General features: G+C 40.1%; 2 protein-coding genes and 1 long non-coding RNA gene across 3 annotated transcripts in view; 2 read left to right on the forward strand and 1 right to left on the reverse strand.

The window, feature by feature from the left end:
- Positions 1-4,280: 4,280 nt before the first annotated feature.
- On the forward strand, positions 4,281-4,625 carry LOC139985747 (uncharacterized). The gene has a single exon (XM_072000432.1). The coding sequence runs from the start codon at positions 4,281-4,283 to the stop codon at positions 4,623-4,625; it is 345 nt and encodes a 114-aa protein (XP_071856533.1).
- A 677-nt stretch (positions 4,626-5,302) lies between these two features.
- The window catches only part of LOC139985845 (uncharacterized), a 256,698-nt gene continuing 244,397 nt past the window's right edge, over positions 5,303-17,603 (forward strand). Inside the window, exon 1 of the long non-coding RNA XR_011799512.1 lies at positions 5,303-5,419. This is a non-coding gene — a long non-coding RNA (uncharacterized lncRNA). The remainder of the gene's footprint in view (positions 5,420-17,603) is intronic.
- Positions 15,389-17,603, reverse strand: part of LOC139991119 (lachesin-like) — a 40,643-nt gene continuing 38,428 nt past the window's right edge. Inside the window, exon 9 of the mRNA XM_072010934.1 lies at positions 15,389-15,832. Within this exon, the coding sequence (XP_071867035.1) occupies positions 15,531-15,832 (302 nt within the window). The 3' untranslated portion in view covers positions 15,389-15,530. The remainder of the gene's footprint in view (positions 15,833-17,603) is intronic.

The following is a 17,603-nucleotide window of genomic DNA, read 5'->3' on the forward strand; positions in this document are numbered from 1 at the left end:
AAATAAATATATATAATATAACTGTGAAGTCCAGTTATATTCCAACCCAATCACCCCTTATTCTCCCACAAGAAATAAGGGGATCGTCTAATTCGTGGTGTCGATTCGTGCAATCGTAGCGGGAATTTACGACTCCCGTTGACGCGCTATAACGCGACTGTCTCCCCGCGACTGGACGAAAATACACTACCTATTTGAAAATACTACGAAACCCGCTTTGAAGAGAAAACTTTCCAACTGGAACTACTAGCATCCTCGAACACAAGCGAAAGGAAAGTCATTGTTGATCAAATTATAGTGATAAAAAACGAACGAACCTTCTGGGACTGCTGGGGTTGACGACAATGACTTTCATTGAAACGTGAAATCCTGTGGACTGTGTACAGGAATGTACGGGCAGGTTCAATGGGCCATATTTCACACAACCATTATGTCGGTATTAATATCGCACAATTACTGTGGATCTCGAGTTCTCGAAAGAAAAGAAATAAAATCAGCATAAAGCCAGCCACTAAATGGCGCCAGCAGGCCTTTAATGAAAGTACCAGTGGCAGATGAGAAGGAAAGGCACGAGGTATAGCGGCGAGCAGATCGGGTAAGGAAGAAGAGGTCGGTCCTTAAATTAATTCGCGATGAATTACGTCCGCGCCAGCTGTTCGGGCAGTTGTGTTTATTTATGAAGGAACTAAGATCTTTTTCGCATAGTCCTTAAAGCCGGACTCCACCCATATAATTCCTTGTGTTGACCGAATTCTTTCTCTTCTTTTTAGTCGAGATGCGGCACCGCGTCAGCTTTCATTATGGTTCAACTGATAAAACTGCGGAGTTGTTGAACAATCTGCAGGGAAATACAGTGTGCAGAAATACACAGGAACATAGCAGAAGGACTTCCCAATTGGTGTTACATTAACATAGGATAGTTAGAGCCTTTAAAAGATGTGGGTATATTGAACATTTGTATAAAATAGACTATCAGTTAAATATTTTGAATCACCCTCTCAGTTGTAAAACTTCTGAGCGTGACATACCATTTTTACGGAAGAACAATGAGCAATGAATAACAAAAAATATGCTTAATTAACATTCAAAACAAAGCATTTGTTAAAATATTCTGGCTATTTTCGAGTTTCACTAATCACAAATTTTAAAAAGTGACACGTGTTACCAAAAACGTTACAATTTTACAACCGTGCCACTCCGAATACCCCAAACCAATATTATTATGCTATATTGCGATATTACTAATGATACGCTAACTATTACAAAACAAATCAACTGTTAATTGTTTCATAAGCAACAGAAGCTAGAACAGAACAAATTAAGGTGAACTTGTAGAAACGTTTCGTTCTCTCTGATGTGGATGATTTTTAATATGTTGTAAAGCTAAACATATTAAACAACTTTCTTCTACACCTATATACGTCGGTCTCGTTTAGTTCTCGAGATGTTCGCAACAATCTGTCGGTATTACAATATATGTTTAGAAACAAGGACCAGGCGAGTTTAAAGGTTCCGTGCACGGCGTCCATATGTGACGCTGCAAGAAATATTTATTACAATTCACTAAAAAAAAAAAAAAAAAAAAAAATTTACGTTTATTTTACAATCAATTCTCGTTAGAGAATTTTAAGTAAATTTATCTGGCATAGTATTATGACGTGGTTAATAAGTGTTTATAGTAGGTTTGATTCTATTTGAATCTAGAGCTTAGGTCAAAGGTGTAATGTCTTTTTAGCCTGCGGATCTGTTCCGACGTGTCGAGTAGTTGAGTAATTAGGGGGTTTTGATGACTGTTAACCCTTGTGCTTTGTCTATTGCTGAATTTGGATATTTCTTCTTTGATTGTGGGTATCTTGAGGTCGTGATGTATTGTTTCGTTGGTGACGTACCAAGGTGAATCTATTAGGGATCTCAAGGTTTTCGATTGGAATCATTGAAGAATTTCTATGTTGGAATTACTTGCTGTTCCCCATAGTTGGATTCCATAGGTTCAAACAGGTTTCAATATGGCTTTGTATAGTGTAATTTTACTTTGCGTGTTTAAGTTGGAACGTCGGCCAGTAGAAGTTTTTAAATTTTGCTTTGAGTTGCTTGGATTTATCTAAGATATGTTGTTTCCGTGTTAATCTTCTGTCTAGAATCATGCCCAGATATCTGACTGACTCTTTATCTGGAATAGGTATATTGTTTATCGTCAAGTTTGTTTTTATCGCGTGAAAATTATATAACTGGATTTGTTTTCATTGACTTTAAAGCGCCATTTGTGGAACTACTCTTCCATAAAGTCGAGATCTCGCTGGAGAATAGAGGGGGCAATTGTCGGGTCTGAGTGCGAGGCTAATAAGGCTGTAACGTCAGCAAATGTCGCTGTGGTTATCTCTGTCGAAGTTGGTAAGTCTGCAGTGTAAATATTGATGATACGAGCACGTGCGTAGCATGGAGGGGATCCTCTGTGGTAGACGTCACGTGGACCACTGCCAACCTGCACCGACGGATACGCAATTGGAGAGTGGCCGAGGAGATCGAGACACTGTCCGACCACCTATACATAATGATGGAGCTGATCTCGGACACTGCGTCCACCGGACAGGACTGCAGCAACACCCGAGGTCCAAGCCGTTCCCGTCCACCGCCAACTCCAAGATGGTCACTGAAGGAAAAGGACAGAGACCTGCTCCAGGCGGCGGTCACCGTATCCGCGTGGAGCTGAGATGCACGGGCAACGCAAGAAGGCGGCATCGACGAGGAAGCGGAAAACCTGCAGAAGTACATGAGCGCAGCTTGCGACGCCTCGATGGCGCGCTCCATACCCGGCGGCGGAGCACGCAACCGCTGCGCATACTTGTGGACAGAAGAGATCGCGGAACTCCGAAGAGAATGCGCTCAGGCATGAAGAAGACTCCAAAGGGCTAGGCGCAGGCGGAGACGTGATGAACAGGAGATCTCCTGCTGCTACGAGGGCTACAGGGAGAAGAGACGCGCTCTCCAGCAGGAGATCCAGAACGCGAAAGCCAGGTCCAGGATGGAACTGGTCGAGTCGGTCGAATCCGACCCATGGAAGCGGCCCTACCGACTGGTCACGAAGAAGCTGAGACCACCAGGCCCCCCTCCCCCCAGTGACCGCAAACATGAAACCAGGGTTGTTCGCCAATGTCATCGGAACTTTGTTCCCACGGCGGCGGGACAACAAGGACAACGGCAACACGAGGCGGACAACATCCTCCCACCTCAGCGAGACCATGGAGTAGAGCGAAGAGCTACGAGTCACCCAAAAGGAGCTCTTCGCGGCAACAAAAAGGATGGCATCCCGCAGCGACGTAACACAGGGACCGGACGGAATCACAGGCCGAGTCTGGGCGGAGTCAATGAAGACCCTGGCTGCCCGCCTGCAAAGCCTGTTCACCAGATGCCTGAGGGAAGGAGTATACCCCCGGGCATGGAGAACGGCGAGGTTGATCCTGCTGAACAAGGAAGGACGCCCTTTGGACTCGCCGTCCGCGTACAGGCCAATATGCCTTCTGGACGAGGTGGGCAAACTATTCGAAAGAATAATCGCCGCCCGTCTGGAGGCCCACATGACGGAACGCGCACCTGGGGGGTACGACAGCCAAATTGGATTTCAGCGAGGTCGATCGACGGTGGACGCGGTAAAGCGGGTGAGAGCAACGACGGAAGACATGGTCTCCCGGAAAGGAGTGGCGCTAGCGGTCCCCTGGACGTCACAAACGCCTTCAATACCATACTCTGAGACGGGATAATGGAGGCGCTTCAGGGTACCGCCGTACCTAGTACGCCTCATCTGGTCGTACCTCAACGATCGATGGATCGCGTACACCGGTAGGAACGGATTGATTCGATCGCGGATCCTCTACGGGGCTGCCATATGTGCCGGAGATCTAATGGCCAACCGCCGCAGCCTGACCTTGCAGTGGAGGCTACACAGGACGACCGCTATCCGCATAGCGAGGGGATATAGAACGATATCCCATGCGTCGGCATCCGTGCTAGCTGCGTCACCTCCCTTCAAACTGCAAGCCCTCGCACTCCAACAGGTGTACGACCACCTGAGGGATCTGGGCTCGGGCGACGGGGGAACGCAGCCCACCAACTGTGACCGGCCGGTCCATGACGTCCGGAGGGAGGCAAAGCGAAGGATATGGGAAAGGTGGCGCTCCCAATTGCTGGAGGAAGACACCACGCGGCCGCACCGAGCCGTTCGCGCCATCCTTCTCAACTGGGAGGCCTGGAGGGACCGCGGAGGAGACCCACTCACATTCAGGATGACGCAAGTACTCACCGGTCACGGCGTGTTCGGGGAGTACCTGCTAAAAATTCAAAGGGAGGTGACGTCTATCTGTCACCACTGCCAAGAGGAGGAAGACACGGCACAGCACACACTGGAGCGCTGCCCAGCGTGGGAAGAACCGCGCCGCGTACTACGCCTCACCATTGGCGATATGCTAGCCCCTGAAGCGGTCATAGAGGCCATGACAAGGGGCCAACAGGAGTTAGCCGCCGTCCGCAATTACTGGGAGCAAGTAATGCTAGCGAAGGAACGGGCGGAGAAGAACAGAGAGAAGAGAGGTGACCCCGTCAGAGTGGCTCGCCGAAGAGGAGCGATATGACGCTGCGAGACCGCGGCAACATCACTACCGCCGTCATAGCAAAGCGCGGCGAAGAAGCCGTCAGACTGGGGAGGGTCTGCCCCCCTGCCTTCAGACTCGCACGACGGCCCAGGGAATGCGGCACTAGGAGGGGTGACCCACCCCTAGCTGCCAAACTAAACCAGGATGCTTCCCACAACAACAAAGGAAGACGACGACGAAGGAGTGTTGCGGTAGCAAATCTAAAGAAAGGAACCGGGACACTCCTGACAAGCGTCATGAAGACCACCGTGGGGTTTTAGTCGGTAAGAGTCCGACACTACCCGCCGCCCCCAGAGGGCGGTCAGGCGTCCATGAGGAATTCCCCACGATAAAAAAAAAAAGAAGTGTCAATGTTGAACAGCAAGGATCCGAGGACACTGCCTTGGGGTATGCCAGCTTCTATTGGAAATGTTGAGGTTATAGCGTCTAAGTGTTTTACCATGAATTTTCTATTGGTTAGGTAGGATTTTCGGATGGAGTAGTAGGTGTGTGGTAGGATTTTCTTTAGTTTGAACAAAAGCCCTTAATGCCATACTTTGTCGAATGCCAGTTGTACGTCTAGAAATACAGCAGTGCAATATTTTTTCTCTTCTAACTCTTGGGTAGTTTTGTGAGTTATACAATGAATTTGCTCTATCGTAGAATGCCGGAAACCGAATTGGTGATCTGGCAGTGTTTTTAGATCCTCTAAGAGTGAAAGGAGTCGTATCATTAGCATCTTCTCGAATAGTTTGGACAAAGTGGGCAGAAGACTAATTGAGCGATAAGAGGCGGTTTCATGTATTGGTTTTCCAGGTTTGGGACTGAGAGTGATCAATGATATTTTCCAGGACTTGGGATAGTATTGAAGGCGGAGAATTGCATTAAAAATGGAAGTGATGATTGCAATCCCTTTTATGAGAAGCATCTTCATGGCTTACTTATCAGATCACGCCCCGATGCTTTTTTGGGATTTAGGCGTTGTTATTAATTCTATGACTTCTAGTGATGAGAAATGCTCAATAGGAGGAGACATCTGGAAGGGAGAGTGCGGATATTCAGTTATTTCGTCTGGAGTAGTGGGGGCATTTGGTTTGAAGACGTTAGTTAGATGACTGGCAAACAAATTAGCTTTTCGTGTAGGGCTACGCGCCCATCCACATTGCGGACAGCGAATTGGAGGGATTGTTAGCAGAGGATGAGAGAGTTTCCTGGATGCCTTCCATAGTGAGTAGTTAGAGTCAGCTGTGGGAGATAGGTTGGCAAGGTATTTTTGAAAACAGTCGTTTCTATAGTTTCTAAGTTTTTTTGTGAGTTGTCTTGTTGCATTATTTAGCTTACGCTTGTCGTCGGGTGTTCTATGGCTCTGCCATATTCTTCTAAGTCTGCGTTTTTCTCTCATTTTTTTAAATATGTGGTGGGCATATTCGTGTTTATTGTCGAAGCTCTTCATAGGTATTGAAGAACGGATAGCGTTTACTATGCTGGTGTTTAGGTATTCGGCGGCTGCTTCTATACCTTAGTTGATTTTTAAGCTAATTGAGGCTGATGTTGTGTGAATGAAGATTTCCCTAAAGAGTGGCCAGTTGGTGAGTTGATTGTGAACAAATTTTGGTTATGAAGAAGTCCAATATGTCAGGTAGTTTGTTATTGTCAGTCGGCCAGTAAGTGGGTTTGTTTGTACTGAGGTAATTAAGTCTGTTGGTGTTTATAGTGTTCAGTAGATTTTTACCCCTTCCTGTAATAAGTCTGCTGCCCTATTGGGTATTTTTAGCGTTGTAGTCTCCTCCTGTTATGAATCTATCGCCGAGGTCTTCGAGGAAGTTATCGAAGTCTTCTTTAGAGATAGAATGTCTAGGAGGGTAGTATACTGCTGACATGGTGATTGGACCATGCCAATCTTCTATTGCTACGTTTGTGGCTTGGAGGTAGTCCTTCTGGAATGATGGAAGCTCATAATGTTTTATGCTGGTTTTGATGATAATTCCGGTGCCGCCATGGGCTTTTTTGAGCCTATCGATGTTATTCGTCCTTTGTGGAGTGGGAACTGGGACTGGAACATTTTGGGAATGTTCATTATGGATTATCAGACTAGTTTGTACTTCTTGAACTATCTGTGCATAGGAGATTGAAGGAGTAGATAATTTTTGTGGGCTGGGTGTTGGAATCGTGAGGTCCTTAATTCTGAGTTTGGGGTACTTGTTGTTATATAAGATCTTGTAAGCTGAGCAGCCTTTGTAGTTAGCAGGGTGGCCTACTTGACAGTGGATAAATTTCGCAGGAGTTTCTGCTGATTTAGTGCATTGGTCTGTATAATGAGGACCTGCACATTTGACGCAGCAGTAATTACTGTTGCAATATTTTTGCGTGCGGCCGTATCTCTGGCACCTTTTACACTGAACTATCTTTTTTTTTTGTAAAAGGTGGTTCGAATTTTATTACTGAGTTCATTAACCGGTAGATATTATATATTTCTTTGTTGTTTGGTTTTTGCTTTAAATCAACACAGAATAAAGATAGTGGGATTTTTGTGATTTTGTGTCTTATATTGCTGATATTGGTAACTTCAGGGCCAAGATTTTGGAGTTTGTATTTCAGTTCGTCTAAGTTATCAGAGTGGTGAATGTTGCGTAGTACCACTTGAAAGGGTCTTTCTTGTTTTAGTTTATAAGTGTAGAATTTAGCGTTCAGGGTTTTTAGCAGCTTTGTTAGTTTTGTACAGGAGTTTGGATTAATCTGCAGAATTTTAACCTGATTGTTTTTGATTTGTAGTTGGTAATCTTCTGTGTTGATGTCTTTCTCGATGGACTTGATCATTGTTTGAATATTGATGATGTCATCGATGAAGATTGGTGGGGGAGGAGGGGTCTTTTGCTTTTATTGGCTTGGTGGTGTTTCTATTTCGTCCATAGTGTCGTGTGTGGATTCTAGTAGTTCGAATCTGTTGTAAGTGGAGATATTTATATTGTTGTTGGGTGAGTCTAGCTTACATTTTTTGTTGTCGTTTGTATAGTTTGGAACGTGGGACAATTTGTCCTTTTGTCACGGAGAAAGGAGAATAAAGCCGTTATAGTTTTGTTCGAGTGGGCTAGTTCAAGATGTTTGGGCCATCTTCGAGCTAGTTAATTCAAATTGAAATAACTAATCGAGAGGCTATGATTCGGATTGGAGATTAGAAGAGTCTGATTGTTCACTATTAAGTTTAGAAGCACTTGTTTTATTTTGATTTCACTTTACTTTCGACGGAGGGTCGTCTCTTGTATTGTAAACTGCACTAGGCACTAGGTACACACATGTTCACGCTTCCGCAGTCGACGGCTGAATGAGGATTTAGTTAACTAAGTTCCCTCAAACGGACAAACAATCTTTATCCTAACAGTCCGTAAATCTATCACCTACTACGGGAAGATACGGGAAATCTGCTTTTCTCACGAACGGCGCTTTCCGCTAGCAACTTTTTCTCAAGGGCGAGTAAAACTAGCATCCTTCTCCAACCACCAACATAGAAATTAACTAATTAACAGCAACGACCATTTCTCTCACTGTCCGTTTTCCTCGATCAATCCTGTGATCTCGTGTCCTTAGACAGACCCCATCATAGTTTTCCTCTGTAGCATCATCGTGACGGACAGGAACATTCTCGTGCGATCTCGTCAGCGAGTAAAACAACGTCTTTACGATCAGTGGATTCTTCACGTTTTTAACTCCGACTTAGACGTTGGAAGAGAATATATTTGCTATCCCGTTGACCGCGAATTCGTCATCGGACCTAAGACCATTGTCATTAGTGTCTAATCACCACAGTTACTTGTCGATTCTGTAATACTCGCACTTGAGCTAATCACCATTACCTCGATTGCTTAACAACGATGACTAAGTCCAGAGAATATTCATTACACGCCCCTAACTCTAATCGTAATGTGAACCCGAAATGTATATAGGAAAAGGTTGTTCAAAATGTTGATTTCAGTAACATATTGTAAAATCATCAAAATCGGAGGACGAATTCACCCAAAATAATAAGTAAATTATGGAAGAACAGCACTTAAAGAATCAAGAACAATTATCATTGAAATTTCTGGTTTTCTTTAATAAGTTATTGTTAATAAGTTGGAAACCGCCTCTAATAATATTATCATACTAAAATCCTCTTTGTATCATTATCAGTACCTTCACACAACAATTTATGTTATCGACCTTTAACTTTAAGAAGTAATAGTTTAAGAGTAAAATTATTATAGTCTAATATAACATTCTTATTAGAAATGACATGTTAGCTACGCCGGACTTGAGTCGAGGACTTTTGGTACTTCCTCAATACGTTAGCAATAATACTTCTAACGGGAACACTGCCCAAAACACTAAAAAAAAATAAATAGTTTTAGCAGTAGAAATAGTACAGTTGAAAAATATCTATGCAAGCTCTCGACGAAAAAGGAATACCATTAATAGCATCAGTTGGTAATTTAGTTCTCGAAGTTCATGAGCCAAGAAACCTAAGGACACTCATTTATTTAGCACTAAGTACATGCACAGAGGTGTGTAGACGTTGGATCGCGCTGTGTTGCCTTACGCCAGAAGCATTCAATGATGTCACACACTCAAGAAGACCACCCGTTCAGAAACAGTAATAGGATAGGCTAGACATCCTGCATACCACAGTCATCGAAATAGTAACCCAATAGTAATGAAATAGGCGCCTCTGAGATACACCAGACGACAACTCCTCCAGAGGGACAAAAACCACAGTATAAAAACCCTCCAAAATAAGCGCTCGGATCAATCTATTAAAACATTTTGACTCAGTCTCTTGTAATACTTTGAATCATTCTGTAGCACTTTGAACCGTCACTCGGTTGGATTTGCATAATAAATTCTATTTTCATATACAAAGTTCAATTTCTTTACCTTATTCGTGAAACGTTCGAACTGCGACGCGAGAAGAACACCGGCGATCTATCGGTTTCGTGATTTATTGTGTCTCTGACATGATAACGACGACGTAATCGAACGTTAAACTTGTCATGCCTTTATCCCCAATTGCATAATTCTCAACTAACTGTACAAATTCTCATCCTCTTTCTCTCGCCCTTCCTTCTCTTCTTGCTAACACGAGGAGATAGAACTGAATTTCTCGAGTCAATAAATAAACGATTAAGAGAAGGGAACACAAGAGAGAACGCTACCAACAGTCAAAAATACAAAAATATCACGAGTATACTTTCTCTTTCATGCTCGTCTTCCGTCGCTGCCTATTTCTATGCAACTAAAATACCCTAGAAAAAACAGGACTCTGATTTACAAAAAAGCAGAACGCGCTAGCGATATCTCCTCATTTAGAGTCTAGAGGACGAATAAACGAACGATTGAACAACTAATCAACTGGTTCCTTGATAACGGATCGTGCGATTCATGTGAATATCGGAAAAACTGAACGCAAAGTTGTCATTTGCAGACTTTTTGATTAAATATGCATAAAATCGGTTATAAGGAGAGCAATTATTGTTCAAAAATATTATTTTGTAGGTGGTTCTAGGTTATATTATATTGTAATATTGGAAAAAATCCCTATGAACTATAGATGAAAAACAATAAAAGTGCTGACGGATGAAAAATCCCGATGGACTATATACCCGTGGCCCTTTACGATATTGGGTAATTAAAAAAAGCTGTACTTGACCATGAGTCATGAGTCACATCTGTGAAACACATATGCGGTCTAGGAATACCAAAACCATGGTGTAAAAGGCAGCCGTTAGTCAGAGTTGTGAGAGAGAGTTAGTTGTGAGAGTTGTAGAGACCTTTTTTTTTTTTTTGGCGGAAATAGCAGTGCTTAGAGCACTGCTGACGAGCGAGAGTGATAAAAAGATGGTCGCCCCTTTTTGTAACTAGGTGATCAGAGAAGTTCCGTAGGCGAAAACGGGGCAGAGGCCATGGACGCACCTTGGCAAAGCGAGTTTGGTTCGTCCTCCGGCAGGTAAAAACATTAGGTGCTGGCCCGCGGTGTTACTAAACTGTCTGCTTGGGGAGTCAGGCAGTTTTGCACGGCGACATCGAGGTTGGGGCCTGATGTGTCATGACCACACATCGCGCCATTGGAAAGAAAGGATTATTACCAGGAAGGAGCTCGTGAGTATGCTTTCGCGATTCCAGGGCCCCTCCTGATACACTTCAGAAGGTCATCGTGGAGGTATGAATCCTCGCCCTCTCCCAGGAGGACGCGGGGTGCCTATGAAGGTTTCCTCCACACAAGAAAATAAAGAGTTGAAGTTGAGAGGTAGAATTGAGAATTGTAGTAGCGGGGGAATTGCAAGTCAGTAGCAAGGAAGCTTCGAGTAGTTGTGTGTAAATCGTTACTTGTGAGTTGTCAAGTCGTTATAAGTTATAACGACTTGACTTATATGATATGACTTATAAGTCATAAGTTGAAAGTTGCCGAGTTGTTATGAGTTGTTAACTATAAGTTGCGAGTTGAGTTGTGAATCGTCAATTTAAGTTGTCTTAGTTATATCACATTACTGAATTAAGTTCACGTTAAATATCCATTGTTTCCTGTTTAAATTATAATAAATAACATTGTAGAGATCACTAACCAGAGTGAGTTTCTACAATATTTATGTAAAAAAATTAGAAAAACTTTTTGTTTCCAAACGAATCGCGGCGGCGCAAATGAAAATTTTCATTTTAACCTGTACATGCATACCTTTTCATTCATCTTTCCGATATGAAAGTTTGCAGAAAAATTGAACAGTGAAACGGTTCTATTGATTCACAGTTAATAAGTATGTATAAATATATGTTTAAATAAAGACTTTGCGGCCGAAAAAAGAGCTCGACTTTAATTCGAAAAATTAAGAGAAGAAAAACAAAGAGATTGCTGTAGGAATTGATGGAAAAATGAATTAGTTACGCAAAAGTTTTATCAGAGGCGAGGACAAATGTACAAGATGGGGCAAAAAAGTCTCCAAAAATCAATTTTTCCAAATTTTATTTTCACCACCTTAAACTACATAAAAAAGCTTTAAAGAAAAATAAGTATGAGAATGGAAAGAAACTAATTTTTAAAAATGACTGCAGTAAGCTAACGTTCTTTTAGGAGTACATACTCCTTCCAGCCGAGCCTATAAAATTACTCATTACATTCCGCAGCATTGTAGGATTTGAACCACTTCTTGTCGTGGACGATGTCTCTTCAAAGTTCTCAATCCACTTCTTAATCGCGCAGGCAGACAGCAGCGGTCAATTCCAATTAATGTTGAAACAAGTTCGGAAAGCACGGTACGTCTGCTAGTAAGACCTACTGTTTAGATAAAACACTTTTATAGCGTACGCGGTACTGAAGAGTCCACCGCGCCATTACTATTAATGCTAATGTACATGGAACATCGCCGATAGCATTCCCACTCCCTCCCATCTGAACAGCACGATTCCCGCGCTTTTCAAAATCGCTCTTTATTCTGCCCTACCCAGTATAACATTTACCTACACGAAACCATTAAATGCTATGCTAATCAATCAATCAATCAATGCTAATCAATTAATATCATTATCGAATGTGCATATTCTAAAGAAATATATGTATATATTTCGAAGCAAAGATATAACAACTTTAAATTAACGTAGGTAAACCAAAAGATCACACGTATCTAATCAAGGTTCGATCTGATTGTCTGAAAGCGAGTGTGTTTAGAGCGTATATGCGCTGCTTAAAATCTTGGGCCGATCGAAGGAATCCGTTTGTTAAAGATAAAACACTCGACTTGGCCAAAATTGTTGCTCGACACAAAGCTTAAAAAGCTGCCGTCGACAGCGAATAAAAACGTGATACACTTAATTACACTTTGCCAACACTTAATGCTTGCAAGGTCTATTGCAGCTTTTTTAGAAGTTAGGAGTAATTTCTTAGATGCAATGTAAAAAAATTTTTGAAAAAATAGCAGATGGTCAAAATCGAGAAAACCGAGTAAAAGTCACCTTCTCCAATGTTTTTCATCTGGACCTGAAATGAAAATTTATAGAACACGTTTTGAAGATTTATGCCAGCTATATACATGTTGAAAATTTCGTCAGAATTAATAAACGTTTTAACATTGCTATGAGTTACAAATGGTTAAAAATTGTGAGAACTGCAATTTTTCATGACTTTCCTGTTATAACTAATAAATGTAAAGGTTTTTACATCTTCCGGTGCCTGTCACTGGTTTCAACGTCAATAAATTTCGATAAAATTTTCAGCATCTAGTATTTAACTGTCATAAATCTTCAAAGTGTGTTGTTCAAATTTTCATTAGATGTCTAGATAAGAAAGGTGTAAAGGATGACCTTTACTTTCTACTTGGCCCTTTCGACCAATTGTAATTTTTTCAAAATTTTATTTACATGTAATCTAGTAAATTAATCCTTTTCTCAACTTCTCAACAAATATCACGCCGTTTGGTCTATTTTTAAAAAAGTTATTCTGTTTCGAAAGGTATTCTAATAGTAATGGATAACTGTATGGAGATATCTCAGTTACCCTGATGTGTTAGTATACACACGCATCTGCATATGTAAGCATACCATATGTGTATATGATACATAGATACGTGTACAAAAATATGTACATATACGTCACGCAAATTTATTGTCGTTAAAACTGAAAAGTGAATACACACTTGGATGTTTGATTCGCGAATATAACGTATATGTCTCATATGCGAATGCCCATGTTTATATGTTGCCAGGATTGTATTTTTTACCTTCTTCTGCTCTTCTTTGTATTGTTCCTCCTTGAGTTTCTTATTCTCACATCGTCGTTCCATATTTTTTCGATCAGCTTCCAAAGTTAATGTATAGGATCGGATTACTCCAAATTTTCCCATTAACCATTTATATTTGATATTGACTTTAATCAAAGCATAGAATAACAAGGATTGATAATGGAGAACGTTAAAGGCGATCAAAATGAATCTTTCAATTAGTTATAACTAAATTTGTTAAAAGTGCAAGATTTTCATTAGATGTATCGAATTTAAGTCGGATCAATTTCAACAACTTTGGAAAGTCTTTTACGACTTGTCTTTACGACTTGTGTTAATTTGTCAAAAGAATAGGGTTTTCTAGGAAAGAAATTTTCGTCTATTAAATCGTATCGAAGTCTATAAAAATGTTCTAGATATTCTTTTGTGAAATTGTGTGTCTAGGTAGGAAACGAGTTTGCAACTTACATACATCCAATAGTTTTATTAAACATTCGCGCTGCAATCGTATCGTGTATTTATGTATAGTACTCCCTGTAGTAGAGGGCTAAAAGTGTCACATTTTTTCTCTCAGCGAGTAAACGAAACAGAATACATATTGATACGAATAATCAAGCATGTTAGATCGATACAAACAATATATTCACATACAACAGGAATAATTTTGATAATATAAATATTTTATCCATTTATTTTTAATTCGAAGTGAAGCTTAAATATCTCATTTCGCTATATGCTTGCAAATCACATTTCTCGTTTTCTCTATTACGTACCTATGTAATACATACATACATACATATATGAATTATATTTATATGTATATATGCTCAAGTTAGATTGTCCACCTTTGCATTTATCCTGGAGTAGCTACAATAAAAAGGGCGGCGGGTAGTTAGTTCAATTTGATTCTCTCTTCGTGTTAAGGAATGTTGGAGTGATAACAATCTTACAGAATAAAAGGCAAGATCATATTTATAGGATAAAACACATTATGCCAGTCACGTCAAAATACAAGTTCTGTAAACCTTTCATCCATTACTAGTCACGTATAAGTAAAACGATATACATATCATTTTATAACAGAAAATATCTTTTCTTGGCTTCACGAATCTTTTTTTGTAGGAGATGTATGTTTAGAAATTAAAAATTTTTCAAATTTTTACCTAAAATGTAAATTTTAACAGATTTCGAAGATCCGCGAATATTAATTGGGTCTTAGAACAATGGTCCATTGCGCAATACTTTAGGATAATTACACTTGCTTGTTTGAGTTGAACGAATTAGTGTGAACATTGAATGAGTATGAAAGAATATTTAACTTCAAAGAAAAGAAACGAAAAAAAAGAATGTCACCCTTTCAATTTTAGAATACGGAACGTATCCTTTTATACTAAAGTTTACTTATGTAAAAGTATATATGGACTATTGATTAAAAAAATATGAAAATATAGTTCAATTATGAGCATATTTCAGAAATAATTTGTCAAGCATCAGTTACAACCTTAATCAGTTACACAGTTTTTGTTGATATATTCTTCAGGATTTTATAACGCCACAATAAAACTATTATCCTGCTCTTAAAAATAATTATAAAAGATGTTTGCAAACATTTGTTTACTATTTAGTTGGTTACTAAATTGTCTACCATTTCCTATCAAACATTTTTACTTCAGAAGCAGATATTATATAAACCTCGTGATGCAAATTTCAAGCGACATACGGTATACGTACAATGTATTTTTTAATTAAAAAATATGTATTTTTTATTATAACTTGAGTCATAACTTCAAAACGATTAATCATTCGATAAATAAAGCTTACGCTATTAGTACTAATATCTCCTTTCCTTTATAGGAGATTCCTTTTGAGGAACAATTTTAATATAAATTCGTCTCATTTCCCCCCCCCCCCCAAAATTTTTTTTCGTTGACAATTTCATAGTTTCGAAATCTGGTTCCTATTCGTTACAGCATGTATACTTTCCTTTTGATCTAAACCTTTTGATCCAAATGAATAAGTCTCCGAACAATGTGAATACAGGTTTGATCTGTACAGAATTAACCGATAAATAAAACACGCCGTACATCAATCCTTTCTTAGGAATTGTTACGATTTGGATGTATGTATAATAACAGCAGATTTTCCAAACCTTTATCAGACCGTTTATTCACTGACCGATGATGTTCTGATGACCGATGATGAGCATCAGGATGATAAGGAGATCAGAGGCTCGTCGACGATGATGCGCGTTGGAATTAGCGCCAATCGTTTGTCTCTTCTTACCGATTCTTACAGTCGGCATTGAAGTTGCAACCGATGGATACTCTACGTGTCCATTGATCGTGTTATCCACAGATAGAAGCTTGTTTTCGATTTTCTCAATTTCTGCCGAACCATAGACTGTTTCATCCTCTTCGTCGTAAACAGATGGCCGAGCGGCTGTTTGAGCTTTCGTAGGTCCTGAAATTTCTGTAATAAATGAGAGAAAGGTCATTCCACATTTACTACTTTTTATAAAATAATGTTGAGTGTTACCTTCTTCCGAATTCTATCAAGCGTAAGAACCTAAAATTTTTAGAATGGACAGTTCTGGTATATTTTTTTTCAGATAATTTAGGCAGCGGAAAGTTTGACTAGATAGAATAAATAGTATAGATGGAATAAAGTTTATCTTTCCTCGAATGATAAATTTATGTTTCCAGCTAATACTAGTTAATAACGAGGTTTTGATAGATTTATTATCATTCTAATATTCGATGCACGTAAGTAGTGTGAAGAAAATTTCTTTTACTTTAACGTGACCGATAACTGAAGTAATTAGATATTGAATTTATTTGTAATATTTCAGTCAAATATTCTGTACACAATAATAAAAGTTCACCGATTTGTTGTTATTTAAAGATATTCGTTTCATCGGCGAAAACAACTACAACAAGAAATCAGTAATTTTCATGAGAAAATTAGAAACAAGACCGATATAAAGTTTAACCGTGGATAAATAGAATAATTTTGTAGTTGATTAATTACAGAGAGAACCGAAATTTTATATAGAGCTGGCAAGAAGAAAATGCCTTAGTTCTAGCTAAGTGAAATTCTTAAAGAAACTTAGACTAATTAAAAATTCTTTACTCGAATTAAAATTACTCTACTCATATCGAATAACACGTTTATGCATTGAGAATGGTGGCAGTGAGTCGTCGGCGATGTTCTCATGAGAAAGGAAAACCTACCTGCTGCAGTATGCTGTGTGCTACGAAAAGTAATAGGTAAATCCCTGTATTACGGAACAACATTGATTTCTAAAACGTGAGAGGCTCTCACGACGACTTATGAAGGACACAGCCGTGCGAGATCCTTGAACCGAAATGCCCCGAAGATCCTCAGGTCCGTACGTAAAAAAATGAGGATTGACCGAAGAAGCCGAACGCTGTCAGAGGGAAAATCCTCTGGAGGATTCCGCAAAGTGAAGATGCTTGTAAACGCGAGCGTGTTCGAGACATGTTCGAGCGAAATGCCTTCTATCACACTGCGATCAGTCTTTTATCCAAGATGCAGCTGGGCAAGAACAATTTCCACTCGGATTTTTCGGAAAGATTCGTTAACCCGTCGTCTAGGCTGCTCGTATTAACCGTGGAATAATACCAGACCGGAGATGAATGTCCGGTGTTGAGCGTTACGACTATCAATCGAATAAGCCCTATTCTATCTGATAATTGACGATTCTTTCAGCTGGACCCGTGTAGTGCGAGGCTTTTCGAATGTAACTGATTATTCATCTTATCTCGTTACCTATCGTCAGGTCGACGACCATAGTTGCTATCGTTGTGTCGTTAGTTTTCGGTTCGTGATTAGGTACTTATTCTTACATTTATTTACCTTTCTTGAAAATACACAGCTTTTGTTTTATAAATTTCATTTGCTCTGGTACATGTATGTGTTAGGAAGATGATACATTTACGCTGTACATGTGAATGTGTGTGTAAGCGTCAGAGGGCGTCCAGGCCTTAGTTGGGACAAAAGACGATTGACAGTCGTCTAGAAGTATCTGGAAGAGTCGGTTGACAACAAGCGTGCGTGCGAGTAGCTTTGCGAGGTCTTCAGTGAATAAGATATATGTATAACTGTTGTGTGCTCAATAAAGTGAATTATTTGTATTTCCGAATCCCTCTTATATCTTTACAGTATGTAGTATATGCACAGCTACATTTCATGATTTATCGAAAGTAGAATTACTACTGTA

This window comes from Bombus fervidus, chromosome 1, assembly GCF_041682495.2.
Source record: "Bombus fervidus isolate BK054 chromosome 1, iyBomFerv1, whole genome shotgun sequence".
Classification (NCBI taxonomy): Eukaryota; Metazoa; Arthropoda; class Insecta; order Hymenoptera; family Apidae; genus Bombus; species Bombus fervidus.